Source organism: Pelobates fuscus, chromosome 2 (assembly GCF_036172605.1).
Source record: "Pelobates fuscus isolate aPelFus1 chromosome 2, aPelFus1.pri, whole genome shotgun sequence".
NCBI lineage: Eukaryota > Metazoa > Chordata > Amphibia > Anura > Pelobatidae > Pelobates > Pelobates fuscus.
This window is the reverse complement of record NC_086318.1, coordinates 427,765,909-427,790,282: the sequence shown is the minus strand read 5'-3', so window position 1 is coordinate 427,790,282 and position 24,374 is coordinate 427,765,909. Positions and strand designations below refer to the sequence as shown.

At 41.5% G+C, this 24,374-nt stretch overlaps 1 protein-coding gene across 1 annotated transcript in view; it reads left to right on the top strand.

Annotated features, from left to right (window-relative positions):
- Positions 1-24,374, top strand: part of ITPKB (inositol-trisphosphate 3-kinase B) — a 105,511-nt gene that overhangs the window by 70,886 nt on the left and 10,251 nt on the right. Inside the window, exons 5-7 of the mRNA XM_063444054.1 lie at positions 3,225-3,429; positions 14,280-14,381; positions 15,567-15,638. Coding sequence (XP_063300124.1) covers positions 3,225-3,429; positions 14,280-14,381; positions 15,567-15,638 — 379 coding nt within the window. The remainder of the gene's footprint in view (positions 1-3,224; positions 3,430-14,279; positions 14,382-15,566; positions 15,639-24,374) is intronic.

The following is a 24,374-nucleotide window of genomic DNA, read 5'->3' as shown; positions in this document are numbered from 1 at the left end:
GTGATTCATTGTGCATATATTTTGGGCATTTTTAAAAACTCCGCAGTAAGATTTGAAGGGCTGTTGACAGTGGAAAATCTAACGGCGATCCATTTAGCACATAACAATAGAGGGTGCGTAATTGTACTAAATAGGGAAAGAGTTTCCCTCAACCAAACAGGAAGAGGACTTGGGGTTATTTGCAGATAAACAGCTCAACAGGAATAACAGATGTGGTCAGTGGAATTTGTTAGAACACAGAGTAGCTCAAGGTCCCTGTAACTGTCTGAGCCAGGGAAATTTCGGCAATTCCTTTTAATTGTCCAATTAAAGATTGAAGGAACTTTCTGCACCTTGATCCTCAAATATCTTAAGCAGGATCAAAAATAGCGGGCTTTGATGTTAATACAAATGATTACTAGGTAAAATAATGTGCCACGGCAATTCATGTATATGTGGACGAGTTGTTAGACCCAGGGCCAGATTAAGAGCCCAGTGGGCCTGGTGCTGATAATTATGATGGGCCTAATTACAAAATCTTATTGACCAAAAACACTAAAACAGTCCTACCTCCTAAGCGTCATGTATCTGATGGAGATGGTGCTGGAGGGAAACTCATAGGATGCAACTATGAGAAAACACAAACCCTTTGCTAATCTCACGCTTTCATCTTTCAAGTAAACCCATACCCCCTAACAGCAGTGTCCAGTAAAGCAGGAAGTCTATGGATGCGGTAAAAGGGTGGGCCACTGCCACAAATCACATAACCAGAACGTCCGAAAGGGCGAACATACACAAAAAGGGTGCATGTCTGTGTCCCCATGTCTCCCAGTCCCTTAGTGTCTGTGTCCCCATGTCTCCCAGTGTCCCCATGTCACTAGGACACGAGGGGACACTGGGAGACATGGGGCACTGAGACACTGTGATATATGTAGGGGGCACTGGAGACTTGATAAAGACCTGGGTACGGGTCAAAATGTTGCAGTGTCCAATAAACCTGCCTAAAGCTATCACAGTGAGTGCCTGAGATTTTTTTATTTTATACTAGGGGACACAGACACTACGGGCACTGAGAGACATGGGGCACTGAGAGACATGGGGCACTGAGACACTCTGATACATAGGGGACACTGATACCTAGGGGACATTAGAGACTTGATAAAGACCTGGGTAAAGGTCGAAACGTTGCGGTGTCCAATAAACCTGCCTAAATCTATTACAGTGAGTGCCTGAGATTTTTTTCTTTTATACTAGGGGACACTGAGACACTAGGAGACATGGGGACATTGGGGTACTAGGGGACATTGGGAGACTAGGAAACACTAGGGACACTGGTACACTACAGACACCAGGGACACATGGGGATACTGAGATACTAGGGACACTGGCTGGGAGATGTGGGGACACTGGGAGTGCCCCATGTCTCCTAGGTCTCAAAGTCGCCCAGTGTCCCCATGTCTCCCTGTGTCCCCCAGTGTTTCCATGTCTCTCATTGTCCCCTAGTGTCTCAGTGTCCCCATGTCACCCAGTGTTCCCTAATGTTTGTATCCCCATGTCTTCCAGTGTCCCTTAGAGTCTGTGTCCCCATGTCTCCCAATGTCACTAGGACACTAGGGGACACTTAGAGACATGGGGACACATGGTAACACTGGGAGACATGGGGCCACTGAGACACTAGGGACAGTGGCTGGGAGACATGGGGACACAGACTAGTGGCCACTGCGAGACATGGGGCCACTGTGTCCCTAGTGTCTCAGGGTCTCCATGTTCCCCAGTGTCCCAATGTCTCAGCATCCCCATGTCTTGGAGCTGCTGTCTGGACTCTGTGCAGAGCTGCTCCCCCGCGGATCAGTGAGTAGAGAGAGGCAGGGAGGGAGATGCCGTAACTTCTTATCACTGCCTCTATCCACACAAACAGCGGCCCCTACTGGCCGGCGCTGGTACTGCAGAATAATCTCTGTTTATACTGAGACAGACATTTGTATTGCCGGTATTACTGCAATACCGGCACCGGCTAGGAAGCCTCAAATACCTGAGAAATACTTCTGAGAAATATCTGGCAACCCTAAGAAATACATGAGAAATACCTGGCAACCCTAAGCGTAGTGTGTAAAAAAAAAAAAATTTAAAAAAAAAAAATCAATGGGCCTATTCCATGGGCCTGGGCCTGGAGCTGCAGCTCCATCAGCCCCTATGTTAATCCGGCCCTGGTTAGACCTGCTTATCTGAGTGCTACTAGAACCTTTTATATCAAAGGCAGGGAGCGATGAGAAATGCATGGAGAGTTAGGAGAAAAACAGCCAAGAGAATCATTCAAAGTAAAAATAGGTGATAAAAAGGTTATACCTAGATTTTACCTGTAGTTGCTTACTTGGCTTTGGATTAGCGGCTGCTACAGTAACTGCTAAGTTGAGTTTCCTTTAACATTTGTTTTTTAACTTTATTTTCTACTATATTTTTTTGAAGGGTGATCTATAATGATGCACTGTAAACGCACTTCACTTTCATCATATAGTGTCCATTTAATTAATCAGTCACTTAATTTCATAAGAGGCCAAAGTGAACTCTGGTGTTTATCTTCCCAGAACCTGCACCACCAATAATGAATGTAAGGGGCACTGTAGGAATTGTGACGGCTTCATCTCATTGAAATAGTTATAGTGTCTGGAGTCCCCTGGCGCTGTTCTTCCTATAAGCATTAAACTGGTTTTTGTGCTAAACGAGAGTTCCCAGCAGTCCATCCCTTTTGTGTTGCTTGGTGTAATGAGGAATTGTTATCCTGAGCAGCAAAGGCAGGCTGTTATTGGCTGAGAGTGTCAGCTGACTGCATTCAGCCTATTACAGTGCGCATTGCTGGTACGAATGGTTACGGCTAGAAGAAGGTGTGTAATCTTTGTGTTAGCCACACCTCCAGTGGGCCGGGCTGTGGTAATCCAGGAATCCTCATTCAGTGTTAAATTGCTTGAAAACAGCTTAACACTGAATGGCGGACAGTACCAGGGAACTCCAGGCACTATAACCAATTCAATTAGATGAAATAGTTATAGTGCCTACTGGGTCCCTTTAAGGTGTTTTGGTAAGCTAGAGACCACAGGGGATACTTGCATGACCAGAACTACAGTCTGACATAGGGGCTTACTGCAAAATATGCTACGAAAATGTTAGTCATTCTTAATATATTTTGTGAGCACTTTTTAGTATTTACTATTTTCATTTAATTTTGGTTTTATTATTATTATGCACAGGACCTATTTAGAAGAAGAGCTCACAAAGGCCAGAAAGAAGCCCAGCCTTAGAAAGGACATGTACCTTAAGATGATTGATGTCGACCCGGAGGCCCCAACAGAGGAAGAGAACCAGCAGCGAGCCGTGACCAAACCACGCTACATGACATGGCGGGAGACAATCAGTTCCACGGCTACTCTGGGCTTCAGAATCGAGGGCATTAAGGTACGTCTTGTTCTGAAACCTAAATATTTGTTGTTAAAGGCTGCAAAATATTCTCATGTTTTTGTAAAAAAAAAGTATCGAGGCACTGCCCAAAAATCCCAGGTGAAACTACCCAAAAAGTCTGTGCGCAAAAACCAGCTGATGCTATCTGAAAAACCCATGTGTTACAGTCAAAAGATCCTGCGTGCCTTCATTAGGTCTATTCACTAACGTGTGGATTCAAGGTGATTTCAAAGTGAATTTCGAATTTAAGATGAAAATAGCCAAACTGTAAACATTCTCTAAGTCAGCTATGCTTTCCATTCAGCTACTCTGGCCTTACATTTTAAATTCATTTAGAATTCTCACTTTAGTGAACAACCTTGTATGTTTAACCCCTTAAGGACACATGACATGTGTGACATGTCATGATTCCCTTTTATTCCAGAAGTTTGGTCCTTAAGGGGTTAAAGCTCTTGTTGCTTTATCGCAAACACCCTGTATTTCTGCTGAGTATATTTATGTGAGCAGTCAAGCAGTAGCACAGTAAATAATGTTTAGAAAGACCATGTCCCTTGTTTCTATACAAACTGCTTCCTTTTTTCAATGAGTTAAGGTTCTGGTCTGCTCACAGAATAGTCCTTAGAGGGAACACTGCACTTTCATGTCAACGTGCCACAAGCTCTCAATGTATCAAAGTGTATCATGCAATAAAGCTGTAGTTACAACCATCAGGTTATAGAGTAAAGTTGGTATTTTTGGACTCAAAATTTGTGGCAACTTGTCTTGGTTTGGACATTTTCTCAGTTTCAAGCTAAGGATTTGCATATGAAAATGCACAGATATGCTGTATTGTCCATATATAGGTCAAAAGTAACTTCGTATTAAAAGGATACTCCTAGCACAATAACCACTGCCATTTATTGTAATGATTTGGGTGGGTCTCAAGCAGTTTGACCTAATCTTGGGCTCTCCATTCCCCCAAAACTGAGACCACTTCTTACCGCTCCGATAAAGAGGAATTTAGTGTTTCTCAATATCTATTGTCCAATATCCAATATCCAAAATGTGGACAGCAGTGACAGACTGTGATTGCAGGTGTTGGTCTTACAAGTGGGACTGCGTGTAATAAACTACACATTACATTATAGTAGTTATGGTACTTAGAGTGTCCCTTCATTTATGGCTGAACTCTGTAAGAATTCAGACAGAAGCCTCCGCATAGACCACATATTGAATTTGACAGGTCTGATACCTGGAGAGATCATCTGCAATGCTAACGGCCCATGAAAGTTTGTCTGAATTGCCACGAGATCCAGCTGAGTTTGTCTGTCAAATCTATGAGAAATTCAGTGACTCCTCAAGTCTAAAGATTCTGATCAGCTTGATGTAAGTTACACTCAAGTCGATGAATAGCCTGAATAAGGAATTAAATGAAGATTCAGGACAGGTGACTTGCTAAACGTTGGCCATTATAACAGAAATGGTGAAATTCTCCTTACGTATGAGCTACACAACGCTTATTGTCCTCACGGATTGCTAGCCCCCTGTGAGTTAGTCCCTTTCAATCGCCATTGCAGCTGATACTGGGACAGCTGTAGAATGAGTTCATCGAGATGGTGTTTTGTTTGTGAAACACAATAGGTGGATATATCCTGCATGATCATCACAGCATGCCCCCCTTAACCCCACCAGCTGAACACGTCCATAGGATGTCCGGAGCAGTCACACTGAGATCACCTGTGCACATCTAACAGGTGGCTATTGTATGCTGACCACTTCTTCCTCTGCCTTCATTCAGTTATAATATCCTGCCACAATGTATCCTCACCTGCTGTCGTGTAACGCAGCTTCGTCTGATTAAAGTATGGCTGGAATTTCCTGGATATGTATCACTTGTGTCTGAAAGTGCATGTAGAATTCCTGTGCCACTGGTGAGAAATCACTGCCCTCACCAAAGTGGAATCCTGTTGTATATGAATGTTAATATTGCAGGGCACAACTTTTCATCTTCTGCCCATCAGCATAGGTAATTGATACACATGTCTGAGTTGAGACAGTGGAGCTGGAGCCCTGGATACAATATAGTGAGCTCTGAGTGGAGAGATCATTTAACCATTTATATACATTGTGTTCTGACACTGCAGGTAATGGTTTACAGACGATGGGACTTACAACTTTTAGCCACTGGGTTGCCAGCCTTGGGCTGGCTGAGCATGATGGGATCAGCTGTCTGTCGTAACTGAAATCACAGCCTTTGCATGGCTAAGCGCAGCCAACATCAGCTGGATTGCTGAATTCTTGGCTGACTAAGTATGGTGGGAATCTTGGCTGAGAGTGATGGAAGTTAATATCCACAATGGCTGGACAAACTGCCTATAGCTGAATTAGCATAATGTGAGATGCTGGTTTAATGAAAGTCACTGGTCGACTGAGAATGATTGGATTTCTTATCAATGGCAGCCAACAGACGGTTATGCTTTTCAGTGACTACATGTGCTTTAAATCGTTATCGTATGGAAAATAAAACTAAGATTATAGACTTTCATTTGACACTATCACATGGTTAACCCTATCAGGCTTATTTACTAAAAGGGAGAATTAAAATTGAATTTCAAATTTAAAGCCAGATTTTCCAACTGAAATCATAGCGGACTTAGAGAAATTCTCCAGGTCGGCTATTTTGACCTTAAATCTTAAATTTACTTTAGATTCACTATGAATTCATACTTTAAAGAACAATCCTTTATAAGTACCAAATAGAACCATAGGAACAGTTTATTCTCGGGAGTCATAGTGTTATCAGAACATCTGATTTTATTATAATGTATTCAGCAGCAAAGGGTTAAGTGATGTGCTTCCTTAGGAAGCATCCTGTCTCTCTGCTCATTTCCTGCAGGAGGAAGTATATTAGGAAGTAACAAATGGCTTATTTCCCCCTGATGTTTATGACCTGCAAGCGATTTGCTGCCCAGGGGTCACGTACAGAAAGGGGAAGGGACAGATAAAGACATAAAGGAAATTAAACTTAAGGACTAAAGCGTAGGAGGGTAGAATGAGGAAATGGAGAAGGTCAAAAATATTTTTGTTTAAATAAACATATTGAGCTTTATTCAGATGTAACGCCAATGTTTGGATATCGGGGGTGTTCAAAGCAGTGATTGTGCGTTCTAATCCTTAATTAACCCATGAACTAAGAGCACTGAGTGATACGCCTGTTAAAGGCCCTGACTATTAGGAAAGACCTGAATGGAATCGTATCACTGGGTTTTACTGGGCTTTACCAGTTCTTCCCTGGAAGCACTGAGTTTGGCAGTCCATCGGAGACCCTACTGAGCAGCCAATTCTAGGGCAGTTGAATAGCATTTTGTTCCATCCACTAGTTACATAGTTTTGCTTATAAGATGCCATCACTATGCCCCGTTTGTGCCCAGTTTGCCTGAGACATACACCTTGTGCCCCTGTAGATAAAGAGGACAGCATTAGGCCAGGGGCAACAGGAAGTATCCAAGCAGATACACCATGTTGGTGTTTATTAGTTTCTAAGTGATACAAATCTGTCAGAGTTCCCTATTCCCTCACCTACGTAAATTCGATACAAGTGATTATTTGAGTAGAGAGGAGGTAAGCATGAGAAACTCTTAGAACGTCTTGACTTACTCCTAATGTCACCTCTTTGTGAAAGCTGGGGTACGAAGTTATGACAATCCATCTTTAGACTTTTTCCCAATTTTCCAGACTGTTCAACCCCACTTTCTTGCCCTCCAGAAATTTGCCCCCCTATCCTAAGAATTTCTATGTGCTCTCTGTTCCACGTTATCAGACCTCCGGTGTTGTGCCGACCTGACGAACAATTGTTGAAATCTAGGGGCTCTCCCAGAATTAGCCATGTGCAATCATTGAACAGGGCTAGCAGAGACAAATCCCCTTCCCTATAATATCCCAGCTAAGTATACACTAACAGAGGGTCTGGCAGCTGCTCTCTTCACATTTGGCAGATTCGCTTCAGTTTTACTTTGTTGGAATCCTTGGAAACTGTCTATAGATAGAACTTAATGTTATCGTTTGCCAAGGATAAAAGGCAGGATCGGATAACTAGTAAGAATATAGAAATTCTTTCCTTTGTACTCCACGCCAGAGAAGAAACGTTTTTATGAGATCCTCCAAAGATGGGGTTTTACTTTTCTAAGATTTATATATTTTTAAGCAGTTGACCTTTAACGAGGAGCTTCTCTGGCATGACTTTCTATTTAAAATAGTAAAAATGTATATAATTATGATTTTTAAGCGTCAGGTCAGCTGAAATTGCTTGTGGATTGCAAAAAAAGATTTTTCTTTCGTGGCCTGTTTTTTTTTATTATTAATACAATTTTACAGTGAAACCTTAGGAGGAAACTTGCCATGACTGTTAATCTAATTTGAATCTATATGGTTTATAAATCACAATTTGACAAAATACCGGGATGGGCAGAAAAAGGAGTCAAAAATTAGACCGGCTTCTAAATACTCCTGCCTTTTAAGATAAAGCCTACAAATATTTTTTATCACCAGATGCAATTCTATGTATTCTTTTGTCAGTTGATAAGCTTTGGAACCCGTAGGTATTTCCACTGCAAGTACCATAACCACTACAGCCTGCTATACCCTGTGCCATGCTGCTTTCTCGGAGTAAGTAGTCAAACAGTCTGGAAATGTTGGAGATCCTGTCTGTGCAGAGCTCAGCTCATTGGCTGAGAGCATTCATCCAATAAGCTTCCAGCTCGGTCCAGTAGTTAGACTACTTACCTTGGGAGTGTATGAGGGCAAGGCTGAAGTGGTTATGGTACCTGTAGTATTCCTTTACACAAACTCAGGGTTGTCCCCTATTTTGAGAGTTGACATGAAAATTCCTAATTTTAGACAAAAATACAAAAATTACCAAACTGGACAAATTCTCCCAAGATTTTTCCAATTCTTTTTTTCTTCATGTCCAAAAATGTTTAATCCTGTGGTTAACGCTTGACAATTCCTGATTTAGTAAATAACCCAAGAGTTTTATTTAAGAAGATACTAAGTTGACCGAGGGCCCTAGGGCCATGTAGAGAGTGCTTCCGGGCTGGACCACACACTTTGGTGTCTATGGCATGCCTCCCAAATTCACCCCCCCCCTCAATGTTAGGAGAAATGTTTGTATGAAATCAGAGTGAGATATCAAGAGGTTTTAGTTCTGACCATCCCCCGGAGCATCATTAAATCTATTATTAATAAACAGAAATTTGTATTGTATAACCACAACAATTCCTTAAGAAATCTCTTAGTGACTGAGTAAGAGAGCATTAGCAGAGGAGCCCCCGAGAGACTAACGATTAATTAGAAGCAGTTGGAGAGATCCACAGCAGACATGGGAGAAAACGTCCACAAGACAAGTCTAATGTGGACTAATTTGTACTCTCTTTGTGTCACTTCCAAGATGGCTTCTTGCTTCTCTCTAATCTGGGCACTGTACCTCACCCCCTGGTGCTATCAGCCAATGATGACCCCTGAAGTGAGGCCTGAAGAGAGGCCTGTAGTATGCCTCGACTCATGGGCACCTGGAGAGACTAGGCGTGTGCAAACCCTGCTGAAACAGGGCGGAATTCAAACCTGACCCATTTTTTAACTTGCGTAACAGCAACCAATGAGGTTGGGAGGGGCCCTGCAGAACTGAATCCAATTAGAGAATTAAAGAGACACTTATATTTTCCAATATGTTTTTTGCTTACCACTCTCACCTCCAGGAAAAGAACCTTAGTGTATCTAAACTACTGCAGATAATTTTTCCCATATAAAAACTGGTGGGCCGCTGCCCAAGTGCCCCTCTATCCACTGGGATATAATTTCCCTTTAATTGTGACACAAAGGCTCAGTTATGTGTATGTTATAAATATCTACAAACGAGCTATGGGAGTCTGCATTCATCAGTGAATGTCTAAACACAGTGAATGTCAGACGTTTTCATATTTAATAATTTTGTGTTTCTTATCTATACCTTTCCACCTGTGAAGGTAAGACAAGTTCCATGATCCTTCATTGATTTCTTGACCTATAGATCTCTGATTGAGGTGACCGAGTTAATGGGATTGATAGTAAATGGATTGCCCACCTCTGTGCAAACCAGAAACATCTATGTGCGTTGCTATGTTTTGTTTTGCTGAAACCATTGGCTGGTAATTTAATATTGTATCTAATATGTAAAATTATTTGGTAAACATCTAAAAGAACATAGCATGGTAGAGGTATCGCGAGGTCCTCATTTAGTGACGATCCCTTCAATTAGGAAATAGCTGTGCCTAAACCAATCCTTGTCCCGTATATATCCAGTGTAATTCCCAATGGTTTCCCTTGGAATATACCGAGTGTACATTTGTGTTTGTTTCAGAATTAGGAAAGGCCAACCTGGGCCGTGCTGGACTGGTGGTGTGTGGGGTACTTGGATGGGATCTATTGGAGTCTATCTGATACATTCTTTATGTTTAATGTATGGAGCATGCTGCGTTTCAATGAATCTTTAAACTAAGACAATAGGAATGGCAAGATCCGTAGCAAGAAGGTCACTGTCTAAAGGGTTACATACCTAAACAGTGACTTGTACTCAAGCCAGAATAACAGAGTTACAAAAAAAACAACAAAATGTAATTTTACCAGCGTGACTTTCTACCTAAATGTTGCTTCTTATTTATTGGCCACTGTTTACTGAATAGAACCATAAATCATTGAATCTGTCCTTAAATCTGTCTAAATGTTACTTGCCTCGGGGATTGCACTCCTGTGCTGAAACACATCTATTATATATCTGTTATGTTTCAATAGGAAAGAGTAAAGAAAAACAGGACAGACAGAAATAGAAAAACATAAACATGTCAGAGTTAGAGAAGTAATCCAAACAGAAACAGAATCGATGCACAAACAAACACGATAGAAACAGCAAAAAGCAAACTCGCCTACATGTTTTAAATAAGTCTATCAAGGCAGGAAGGGGAGACAAGACACAAACATATTGTGTCACCTCTTACACAAATACACACTGTGTCACACAAATACACTCTGTGTCACCTCTCACACAAATACACACTGTGTCACCTCTCACACAAATACACGTTGTCACACAAATACACACTGTGTCACCTCTCACACAAATACACACTGTGTCACCTCTCACATAAATACACGTTGTCACACAAATACACACTGTGTCACCTCTCACACAAATACACACTGTGTCACCTCTCACACAAATGCACGTTGTCACACAAATACACACTGTGTCACCTCTCACACAAATACACACTGTGTCACACAAATACACACTGTTTCACCTCTTACACAAATACACACATTGTCACACAAATACACACTGTGTCACACAAATACACACTGTGTCACCTCTTACACAAATACACACATGGTCACATAAATACACACTGTGTCACCTCTCACACAAATACACGTTGTCACACAAATACACACTGTGTCACCTCTCACACAAATACACACTGTGTCACACAAATACACACTGTTTCACCTCTTACACAAATACACACATTGTCACACAAATACACACTGTGTCACACAAATACACACTGTGTCACCTCTTACACAAATACACACATGGTCACACAAATACACACTGTGTCACCTCTCACACAAATACACGTTGTCACACAAATACACACTGTGTCACCTCTCACACAAATACACACTGTGTCACACAAATACACACTGTGTCACCTCTCACACAAATAAACGTTGTCACACAAATACACACTGTGTCACCTCTCACACAAATACACACTGTGTCACACAAATACACACTGTGTCACCTCTTACACAAATACACACATTGTCACACAAATACACACATTGTCACACAAACACACACATTGTGTCATCTCTATCCCATGTCATCTCCCAGCTTTTGGCACGTGGACACTTTGTAATCTGTCCATCATACAGTTTAAAGGGCACTTTCTTTAGACATTTGTTGGCCTTTTTTGACTCTATGAGAGTGAGTGTAAATGCTATTTGAAATGAATTAGTTTGTGGTATATTATTATTATAAGTATTTATATAGCGCCAACATATTCTGCAACGCTTTACAGTGATAGAAAGGGAATATGAGGAAGGCCTTGTTTAGATGAGCTTACAGACTGTCATTAATATATTCATAAGCAGATAAATATCATTAGGAGTCTCTGATTCTTTTTCAACACACTGCACACTACTGAGAGTTGTATTACTGTGGAGTTCTGTGATACACCTATACAGTGGTGTATCCTGGTTTTGTGGATATTTGCCCTGGGCATTTGGGGGCGGCTTTTTTTGCTGCTCCCTGGAAAATGCCACCCAAGGCAAATGCCTTGTTTGCCTTGCGACTAATACGTCCCTGCATCTATATTTATTTCTCATTATTGTGAGTTTTATCACAGTGAAGCTCTGTGATACACTGATACGCTCTGTGTGTTTAATTGCTGTGGAGCACTGTGATACACTCTTGCACACTACCCATTATTGTGAGTTTAATTGCTGTGGAGCACTGTGATACACGCTTGCACACTAGCCATTATTGTGAGTTTAATTGCTGTGGAGCACTGTAATACACTCTTGCACACTAGCCATTATTGTGAGTTGAATTGCTGTGGAGCACTGTGATACACTCTTGCACACTACCCATTATTGTGAGTTCTATTGCTGTGGAGCACTGTGATACATGCTTGCACACTACCCATTATTGTGAGTTTTATTGCTGTGGAGCACTGTGATACACGCTTGCACACTACCCATTATTGTGAGTTTTATTGCTGTGGAGCACTGTGATACACGCTTGCACACTACCCATTATTGTGAGTTTTATTGCTGTGGAGCACTGTGATACATGCTTGCACACTACCCATTATTGTGAGTTTTATTGCTGTGGAGCACTGTGATACACGCTTGCACACTACCCATTATTGTGAGTTTTATTGCTGTGGAGCACTGTGATACACTCTTGCACACTGCCCATTATTGTGAGTTTTATTGCTGTGGAGCCCTGATACACATATACACATTACTGTGAGTTACTTTGCTGTAAGGCTGTGTGATACACTGATACGCAGTGCATGTTACTTTTTATCGGTGTGAAGCTCTTTGATAGACAGGATTACCCACTACTAACCCACAAATTATTGGGGTTTCACCAGGGAATGGTCCTGACTGTGTAATATCCCACAAACCTCGAGTGTTTTAACTCCCCTTTTAGTGTATAACGTTGAAACTCGCTGCAGTGTGGCTGCTACGGCTCTCGCGGCTGTGAGATTAATCGTTTCTCTGAGTTTACATGTCAGAGAACATGATTTAGCTGTAGTTAGATTATATCCTGTTTATTGCAGTGCTGTATTTAATGTCCTGAAAGCGGTCACGGTTTTCTTTTGTGGAATCACAGTGTGTTTGTGTCTTGGATAGCATTTTAGTTTGCGTATCTGGCAAGGCGCGGGAATGGTACATGTTGTGTATATTTATCTGTGTACATTATTACGCTGATAAAACAAGCCATGGGAGAGGATCTAGACAGGGTCTTAAACTGTCCCATAAAACACTCACATTTAAAAGGAATATATATCGAACACAATAAACATGTTTGTGACTCTGCTCAGTGCTTACTGCTGCCTTTATTTTCAATAAACATGAATGGAAAAATATTATTCTGTAGACCTTTATATGTCGGTTGGGGATACGAATGGTTCCATGGAATTTCTTTGAAACACGGTGGCCTGGTCAGATTTGAATCACCTGTTCGCTGGTGTCCGCACTAATAAACATCACTCACGTCTCTGAGAAAGGCGTTCACGGAGCAGCTGGTAGTCCATGCCATCAGTACCCCAAACCGTGTTCACTTAAAGCCTTGATAATAAGAAAGTCCGAGATTAGTTACTCCAAAAATTCAACAATAAGCAGGTTCCCACTAATAAACTGAAAGCTACCCCGGGGATAATTTGATCTGCGTTATTTCTAGTTAGTTTTTTACAATTTTGCTTCATTCATTTATTTGTTTGGTTTCCATATATATATATATATATATATATATATATATATGTTTAAATATTAATTTCCGCTAGTTTGCCTGAACTGACTCGTGTGACTTGTGTAAATAAATCGTTTGGAATGTTTTTATAACAGTATTAGTCCATAATTCTTAGAGAATTCCCTTACATACAAATAAAAAAACAATAAAAAACAAACGCAGATTGCTATGCATTGTGGATTGTGGCATGACGCCTTCTGCATTTTTGCGTAGCTTGGGTTGGTCCACCATTCTTACAGGTGATATATCCAACCCAGAAATGACGATATCAGCACCTCCTGCACTTCTGCAGGCGATATAGGCTAGCACTTGGCCGAGAATTCTCACAATTGTAGAGCCATTAAACCCATAGATGGAAAAGCCAGGATCTTAGCTTGTAGTTTGTACTGAAAAGATCCCTAGGGGAAAACAGGATTAAAAAATGATGGCATACATTTATCGCTTTTTGACCTCATCACATGTTTGAAATATTTCATTATGAAATATAAAGAAGATGCCAGCACAGATTGTAGAAAGACAGTTAATAAGACTGAAGAAATTAGAAGGACAACATCCCCAAAATAAGTGGAAAAAATGTCAATAAGAAATAATCAAAATGTTGGACCATTGACATGAGTGAGGATGAGGTGAGAATCATCAGTTTGACAAATATTTTTTTATCTTCTTAGTATTACCTGGCAAAATGCCTGATGATTTGTAAATTATTCATTTTTAAAATGTTCTAGGAAACGTTTTAGTATTGAAACGATCATATTGTCTGATAATTAATAGTGGTTTCCTTATGTTGGCACAGAAAGAAGATGGAACGGTCAACAGAGACTTTAAAAAGACCAAAACTCGTGAACAAGTGATAGAAGCATTCAAAGAGTTTACCAAGGGGAATGTTAACATACTGGTAGGTTTCAGCAACTCAAGAGCATGTTTATAAAATGATAGGTCAATGAAAGACTGGTAGGTGTGTGGAATAGCTTCTCAGCAAATGTGGTAGAAATAAAAAAAATTTAAACTGGTTTGCACTACACCAATAATTTTCTCTGGCACGATACTAATAAACTTAAGTAAATAAGGCCTGGACTCTTTTTTAGATTCTAAATAAATAGAACATAATAGACAATTGATCAGTTATCTGGTAACTAATGCTATACATGTGGAGGTTCGTTCGTCCTCATTAGTTACGTAAAAAAAAAATGTCAGAACAAAGAAAATAGTCTAACGTCAAATAACATTTCGATACTATGACAGATTTGGGGGTACGCAATAAGTATTGCACTATTAACATTTCTTGTTTAGGACAGCGGTATCATTGGTCAAAAAATGACCCAGTAACTGTTTTTAGGTAAAATGAAATGTGTTTTTATGGTTTTTATCAAACAATACAAATGTCGAAGCAGTTTTTGTTCTGCAGATTTAGATTTTGATAGATAGATAATATATTTGGTGCTAAAGAAAGATAAATTGTTCTAAAGGTTTCTGTTCCTGGCGTAGAAGTCAGATTCAGACCGTCTGTCCGCTTCTACCTGCCGCCTGCCGTGGAAGGCTTATTCGCAATATGGCCGCTCTCTACAACATTCTGTCATTCTTGCATGGTGATTGGCAAGACGTGTGCTTGTCACAGCTTGTCCCTTTTGCGCACTTCCCTATTCTGGCAACAGCCACCATTCTGTGGTCCAGATCATTATATAGTCATCGTGATACTGCAATTCTCATTTTCGAGAAATTATTTTACTCAAAAAGAAGACTTAGTTATGACACCATAACATGAAGCGGTGTTTACTTAAGTTCTTTAACCCCTTAAGGACACATGACATGTCTGACATGTCCTGATTCCCTTTTATTCCAGAAGTTTGGTCCTTAAGGGGTTAATAATGGCTATCCCCAATGCATGCTGTCCAGGCTGGCAATGCATCATGGGAATTGCAGTTCGCAAACATTTTGGTGCTAAGAATGCAAAAACCTTCTCTATTTACTCTTCAGACGCAGAGACCCAATGCAAGTCCACTTAAGAATATTAAATGGTGTCTTTTAGATTTTGGTTATTAATCAGCTAATGTTTTTATTTTTTTTAAATCCTTATTTCTAGAAGTCTTACCTTAGCCGCCTGGAAGATGTACGTATCACGTTGGACAAATCCCCGTTCTTTAAGAGCCACGAGGTAAAAAAAAACACATAAATGAAGTTATTTGGAAATAGAATTCACATAGCAGCTTGTAAAATGTGTACAGTAATTTCATTCCTGCTTTTCTATGAAAGAAACTACTTGTGAATGCAAAACTACATATCCCATAAATCATTGCAGGGGAGACGTTTATGAGATATGCACTTTTCTCCCACTGAAATTGACTAGGTTTGATTGAGAAACCTCAGGACAGGTTTGTTGCAAATGTGGAGAAAAAGTGAGGAGTTAGTGCATTTGTTTGTTTATTCCTAATTTTTTGCATTTTCTCGATTGCCTTCTGATTTGTAATGCTTTAAATAAAAAAAGTGGTCAGCTCTGACCTAGAGGGACACCAGGTTATTGATAATTCAATTCACTGCTTCTTGTGTCTTCACTGAAAATACTTGCTTTACCTAAAAACTTTAAAATACTTATACGGCAGAGGGCTAGTCCTCTTTTTAAATTGTCATCTATGAAAACAGAATTTCAATCGAAGCAAATCTGACTTGCATTTAAAACAAAAAATAGTGGATAACAGTATTTTTAAAATCCTGTTTTTCAATTTGACTATTTTGGCCTTCATTGTGTAAGTCATTTGTCAATTCATCATTTGCGAGCGATTACCTATTTAAGGTAACCAACACTCTGGTGACCCTAAGGGAGTCTAAGGGAGTAAGGTTTGCAGGTATTGAAAAGGTGACTGTAGGCCATAGAGGGGGTGACCTGGATCACATGTTGCTCAAAAGAGAGTGTTTTTGGATCTACAGATTCAAAACCTTGGCCCCCAACGGATTGAATGAGGGATTCACATTCACTCCCTTTATTGAAAAATAAACCACACCAGGATAATCATTTTATTACCATATATGTACATATATTTTCGTTTTTCTTTATTATGACTGTATATACTTTTGTTATCGTTATTATTTGTTTTTCCATTTGGTATGCTCATCCTTCTCCTTAACATCAGGGGTCCAGCTTACATACACTTACACAGGACAAGCACCCCCCACCCACATGTGTTAGTTTACCCTATATTCGTAATAGCAGAGAGAAGGACATCCACGAACTCAGTAGACCATCATCAGTAATTCTACCCGGCGGTCTACTCCAGCGAATGCGCTATTTGGGTACCACTGTTCTGGTCCCAATGCTAACACTTATTTTTGCTCGTGTTAGCCAGTAATTGATTGGGCTAAACGTTTGTGTTACATCTACTTTTTCCTCTCTCAACGCTGTAATACTATGATATATTGCAGTCACAGGAGCCACTTACTTATAGCCGTGCTGGATCTTGGGGTTACCCAGATATGTGTGCCACCGTTGTTTGGTCCTATGATTTCCCACATCACGGACTAATTCTTCCATGATATGGTGCTGGCACTCGAGGGGTTAATCAGGCCCCGGTTATCTCATTAGCATAACCCAATTCTATCTCAGCACGTCATGAGGGGGAGGGGTTTGTCTGAATCCGGCCATTTTGGCGCGGACACTACAGTACACGCCCACATGTTATGGGCTATTTAAGGAGCACCCTGAGCTTGCATACCTTTTGGCTAAGCCTCCGAAGAAGGCGCAGATAGTGGCGCCGAAACACGTGTCAGGCAGGCAGGGAGGTTATCCAGTGTCATTACTCTCGACTAAGATTTAGTTAGCAATCAAGGTTATTCAACGTGTGATTATAGAAATCTGGATTGTGAGATAGTCACCTTAGAGGCAGAAAGAGGGAAGGGACGTGTGGGGTTGGGGTGGGGAACTCTGTTCAGCACAGTTGATTCTCTCTCTCCCACAGTCTGGTTCCCCTGGCCACTGGAGGCTAGGCTCCAACAACCAGATCGCTGTCTCAGCTACATTGTATATATCCTGGACAGTGTGTTATCACAGATTATACATACCTTGTTTTGTTATTTCCAGTTGCCACAGTTCTCTCCTGAGTATGCAGGTTTTTGCTACTTTGTCTACCCTCACTAATCCCGGTTTGTTGGATTCGTTTTTTGGGCACTGACTGGAGGGTTCTATGTAGGCAGGCAGTTATCTGGTGGCATTGTTCTCGGCAAATATTTATTGGACAACTAAGGTTTATCCACGAGTGATACTAGCAATCTGGATTGTGAGATAGCCACCTCAGAGGCAGAAAGAGGGAAGGGACATATGGGGTTGGGGAGGGGAACTTTGTTCAGCACAGTTGATTCTCTCTCTCCCACAGTCCTGTTCCCCTGGCCACTGGAGGCTAGGCTCCAATAACCAGATCACTGTCTCAGCTACATTGTAAATATCCTGGACAGTGAGTTATCACATTAGTATACATACCTCAGTTTGTTATCTCTTGTTGCCACAGTTCTCTCCTGAGTATGCAGGTTTCTGCTACTCTGTCCACCCTCACTGATCCCGGTTTGTTGGGTTCATTTTTCTGGGTATTGACTGGAGGGTTCTATATAGTATAACTGCATCGAGTAACCAGTGCACTTGAGAGCTATTTTTACACATTGGGGGGACATTTGAAGTATCCTCCAGGGAACTTATTTTAGGACACTTCACCCCATCCAACGTGTTCTCTCTATTATAACCTCCTATATATTTGTTTTGTTTTTTTCTTTTTTTGTTTATCGCTTATCTGCGATCCTACTATAGGTCAATATACCTTTTTATACAGCATTCATTAAAGGTTATGTTTTACCCTCTGTATATATGCATGGATTTCCACTAGGGGGCGCCCAATTTATTCTGACCCACCAGGTCTGCTTCTCTATTTTCATACAATTGTGTAAGGGTTACCCCCTGGTCTGGTCGCCCCCGGACACACATGAAGTCTTTTCCCCTTGCTGGGAATCGCACTCATTTCTTTCTTACTCACTTCTCAATATAAGGTTTCAGTACCTATTTGTGTCCACTAAATATATATCGTTGTGTGTGGTTTTTTCATAATTATGGCCAACTTTTTGAATCAACTTAAAGATCCGAACCAATGGTGTTTAGATGCCGAAAATGTGTTCACTGATAAAGAGAGTGTTTTTATTTCCCAAGACACCAGCATTGAGACTAAATTTAGACTGGTATCTAACGCCTGCAAACAGCAAATTAGGCTAGGATGGGAAATTTCGTCCATTCAAAATTATCTTAACAAATCCATGATCCCCAGGGGACTTAGAATACAGGTTATGCCCAGCATGCAGATGGAGGATACTACACTCCTAAAAGAATGGGAGGAAGCGGCTAATTTATGCTCCCGTACCTTTATGAACATCATCTGTAAATTTGAGAGTCAAAGATTAGAACAGATTAACACCAATGTTAAAGAAGCAGTTGAGGCTGTACAAAATCACAAGGATGATCCATCCTTTGACTCACAAGAATTGAAACTCCAGCATAACCTAAACAAATATAAGGACACCATTAAAAATCGTAAACACAAGAAATTCATCAGGGACAACTTGGACTATAAAAATGGGAGGGTGTACAGGAAGTTCAATAGAAAAACTGTACGCACAGACTCAGACCAATACTCGACATCGGAGTACGAAACCTCCGACACGGATACCGATAGTTCAAATACAAGTTCAGTACCCCCCAATATCACCCAAACGAGAGGCATTTTGAAAAAAGGGGTGGCTTTTTTAGGTCAAAACCCCCGAGAGGGGGAACCCCAATCACAATACAGGCAAACACGTTACAGGGGGAGGGCACGCAAACGATATTAAACTTTAATAACAAAGTCATCAATCTCTCTGATAAGGTACTCACTGAATCCCAGATCCAGGTTCTCGCAAGAGGGTTATCCTTCGTCCCTGTCCCCACATTCAACAAATTTGAATGGATAAGGGACATTCACCTCTTTGGGCGACGTTTGGCCCTTCACAAATTCTTTCTTATAGAGAAAGAAAAACGAGCTAAGGATCTGGGCTTCAGTATGAGAGAATACCAGTGCCTGAACGATCTGGTGTCCCTATTAGATGAGAATGATGGCCCTGAGTTGCTCCCCTACACCGATTTACGAACCAAAAGCAGGTTTACCCCTAATATCAAAGAGTACAGGAACATTGACATGTTCGTGGACTCCACCTGTAAGATGATACAAGACCTCAGGATGGACTCCCTTGAACCTCGACCACACAGTAACCTTTCAAGGACTGAATGGCAGGCCCTTAGTGAGTTACAGGGTGATGAAGATATCATCATCAAGCCAGCAGACAAGGGGGGGAATATCGTGGTACAAAACAAAATACAGTATATACAAATGACTCAAAACATACTGAAAGACAGTACCACGTACAAAAAACTACCAATAGACCCCTCAGCCAAATTTCAATCACTTTTGAAAAGTCTGTTGGATAAGGCCTTCGATGAGGGGGTCCTGGGGAAGGATGAATACTCATTTATCTATATAAAATGCCCTACTGTGTCAACCTTCTACTGTCTACCGAAGGTTCACAAACAGTACGAGAACCTGACAGGTAGACCCATTGTGTCCGGTTCCAATAACCTAACATGTAAAGCAAGCATTTATATTGACAAGATCCTTCGCCCCTATGTAGAGAAACTACCATCCTACCTTAGGGATACCAAAGATACCCTCAAATATCTAGCAGCTACTACCCTTCCCAAGGACGCCATCCTGTGCAGTTTGGATGTAGAGGCCCTGTACTCTTCCATTCCACACTCCCTTGGAATAAGACACACTAAGCATTATTTGGAGACTCGTGGCTCCAGACATCAAGGTCACACATCTTTTGTACTGGACTTGTTACAATTTGTCCTGACCCATAACTTCTTCCTGTTTGATCGCCAGTACTACCACCAGGTGCAGGGAACAGCTATGGGTACGTCTTGTGCTCCATCATACGCTAACCTGCACCTGGGATGGTGGGAGGAAAATGTGGTCTTTAGTGACTCTAACAGTGGTTACACCAAGTTTATCTTTATGTGGAAGAGATACATAGATGACGTCCTAGTGGTCTGGACTGGCACAAGGGATCTCTTCATATTATTTGTGGAGAGCCTGAACTCCAATGATCTCAATTTGAAGTTCACAATGGAGATAGGGGGCTCTTCTCTGAACTTCCTTGACTGCACGTTCAGTACTACCCCTGAGCACACAATTGAAACAACCCTATTCAGGAAACCCACATCCACCAACACTATGCTGAGATGGGAAAGTCATCACCCGACCACACTTAAGAGAGGCATTCCTGTAGGGCAGTATCTCCGGCTCAGGAGGAACTGTTCAAACCTGGAGGAGTTCATTATTCAGGCCAAAGTCCTTAGACTTAGGTTCAAGGAAAGGGGCTATCCCAATCGCTGCCTGAAGCAGGCGTACCAGAGGGCCCTACATAGTGATAGATTGGACCTCCTCCAAGACAAATCAACTCCCAATGAGCAAGCGCCGATCCGCTGTATTGCGAATTTCGACTCAGGCTGGGATCAGGCAAAAAAGATACTAGGGAGGTTCTGGCCACTCATATCACAAGATCCCCACTTCAAAGGAGCAGTCACCCCCTATGTATCCCTCACAGCAAGGCGTGGGAAAAACCTAAAGGAGACACTAGTGCCAAGCCATTTATCCTCTAAAAAAGCCGGGTGCAACTGGCTATCTTTACAGGGCACGTATAAATGTGGCAAATGTGTGGCATGTAGCTACATTTGCAGAGACTCCAAACATCTTAAGGACTCGTGCGATCAAGTAGCCTGCAGTGTTAAGCAATTTTTTAATTGCTGCACCAAAGGTATAGTGTACCTCCTGATATGCACATGCGGCCTCAGATATGTGGGCAAAACAATCCGCCCCTTCAAAAGACGCATTATGGAGCATATACACTCCGTGAGAAGTCTGAGGGATACTCCTGTGGCAAGACACATAAGAAACCAACACTCTGGTGACCCTAAGGGAGTAAGGTTTGCAGGTATTGAAAAGGTGACTGTAGGCCATAGAGGGGGTGACCTGGATCACATGTTGCTCAAAAGAGAGTGTTTTTGGATCTACAGATTCAAAACCTTGGCCCCCAACGGATTGAATGAGGGATTCACATTCACTCCCTTTATTGAAAAATAAACCACACCAGGATAATCATTTTATTACCATATATGTACATATATTTTCGTTTTTCTTTATTATGACTGTATATACTTTTGTTATCGTTATTATTTGTTTTTCCATTTGGTATGCTCATCCTTCTCCTTAACATCAGGGGTCCAGCTTACATACACTTACACAGGACAAGCACCCCCCACCCACATGTGTTAGTTTACCCTATATTCGTAATAGCAGAGAGAAGGACATCCACGAACTCAGTAGACCATCATCAGTAATTCTACCCGGCGGTCTACTCCAGCGAATGCGCTATTTGGGTACCACTGTTCTGGTCCCAATGCTAACACTTATTTTTGCTCGTGTTAGCCAGTAATTGATTGGGCTAAACGTTTGTGTTACATCTACTTTTTCCTCTCTCAACGCTGTAATACTATGATATATTGCAGTCACAGGAGCCACTTACTTATAGCCGTGCTGGATCTTGGGGTTACCCAGATATGTGTGCCACCGTTGTTTGGTCCTATGATTTCCCACATCACGGACTAATTCTTCCATGATATGGTGTTGGCACTCGAGGGGTTAATCAGGCCCCGGTTATCTCATTAGCATAACCCAATTCTATCTCAGCACGTCATGAGGGGGAGGGGTTTGTCTGAATCCGGCCATTTTGGCGCGGACACTACAGTACACGCCCACATGTTATGGGCTATTTAAGGAGCACCCTGAGCTTGCATACCTTTTGGCTAAGCCTCCGAAGAAGGCGCAGATAGTGGCGCCGAAACACGTGTCAGGCAGGCAGGGAGGTTATCCAGTGTCATTACTCTCGACTAAGATTTAGTTAGCAATCAAGGTTATTCAACGTGTGATTATAGAAATCTGGATTGTGAGATAGTCACCTTAGAGGCAGAAAGAGGGAAGGGACGTGTGGGGTTGGGGTGGGGAACTCTGTTCAGCACAGTTGATTCTCTCTCTCCCACAGTCTGGTTCCCCTGGCCACTGGAGGCTAGGCTCCAACAACCAGATCGCTGTCTCAGCTACATTGTATATATCCTGGACAGTGTGTTATCACAGATTATACATACCTTGTTTTGTTATTTCCAGTTGCCACAGTTCTCTCCTGAGTATGCAGGTTTTTGCTACTTTGTCTACCCTCACTAATCCCGGTTTGTTGGATTCGTTTTTTGGGCACTGACTGGAGGGTTCTATGTAGGCAGGCAGTTATCTGGTGGCATTGTTCTCGGCAAATATTTATTGGACAACTAAGGTTTATCCACGAGTGATACTAGCAATCTGGATTGTGAGATAGCCACCTCAGAGGCAGAAAGAGGGAAGGGACATATGGGGTTGGGGAGGGGAACTTTGTTCAGCACAGTTGATTCTCTCTCTCCCACAGTCCTGTTCCCCTGGCCACTGGAGGCTAGGCTCCAATAACCAGATCACTGTCTCAGCTACATTGTAAATATCCTGGACAGTGAGTTATCACATTAGTATACATACCTCAGTTTGTTATCTCTTGTTGCCACAGTTCTCTCCTGAGTATGCAGGTTTCTGCTACTCTGTCCACCCTCACTGATCCCGGTTTGTTGGGTTCATTTTTCTGGGTATTGACTGGAGGGTTCTATATAGTATAACTGCATCGAGTAACCAGTGCACTTGAGAGCTATTTTTACACATTGGGGGGACATTTGAAGTATCCTCCAGGGAACTTATTTTAGGACACTTCACCCCATCCAACGTGTTCTCTCTATTATAACCTCCTATATATTTGTTTTGTTTTTTTCTTTTTTTGTTTATCGCTTATCTGCGATCCTACTATAGGTCAATATACCTTTTTATACAGCATTCATTAAAGGTTATGTTTTACCCTCTGTATATATGCATGGATTTCCACTAGGGGGCGCCCAATTTATTCTGACCCACCAGGTCTGCTTCTCTATTTTCATACAATTGTGTAAGGGTTACCCCCTGGTCTGGTCGCCCCCGGACACACATGAAGTCTTTTCCCCTTGCTGGGAATCGCACTCATTTCTTTCTTACTCACTTCTCAATATAAGGTTTCAGTACCTATTTGTGTCCACTAAATATATATCGTTGTGTGTGGTTTTTTCATAATTATGGCCAACTTTTTGAATCAACTTAAAGATCCGAACCAATGGTGTTTAGATGCCGAAAATGTGTTCACTGATAAAGAGAGTGTTTTTATTTCCCAAGACACCAGCATTGAGACTAAATTTAGACTGGTATCTAACGCCTGCAAACAGCAAATTAGGCTAGGATGGGAAATTTCGTCCATTCAAAATTATCTTAACAAATCCATGATCCCCAGGGGACTTAGAATACAGGTTATGCCCAGCATGCAGATGGAGGATACTACACTCCTAAAAGAATGGGAGGAAGCGGCTAATTTATGCTCCCGTACCTTTATGAACATCATCTGTAAATTTGAGAGTCAAAGATTAGAACAGATTAACACCAATGTTAAAGAAGCAGTTGAGGCTGTACAAAATCACAAGGATGATCCATCCTTTGACTCACAAGAATTGAAACTCCAGCATAACCTAAACAAATATAAGGACACCATTAAAAATCGTAAACACAAGAAATTCATCAGGGACAACTTGGACTATAAAAATGGGAGGGTGTACAGGAAGTTCAATAGAAAAACTGTACGCACAGACTCAGACCAATACTCGACATCGGAGTACGAA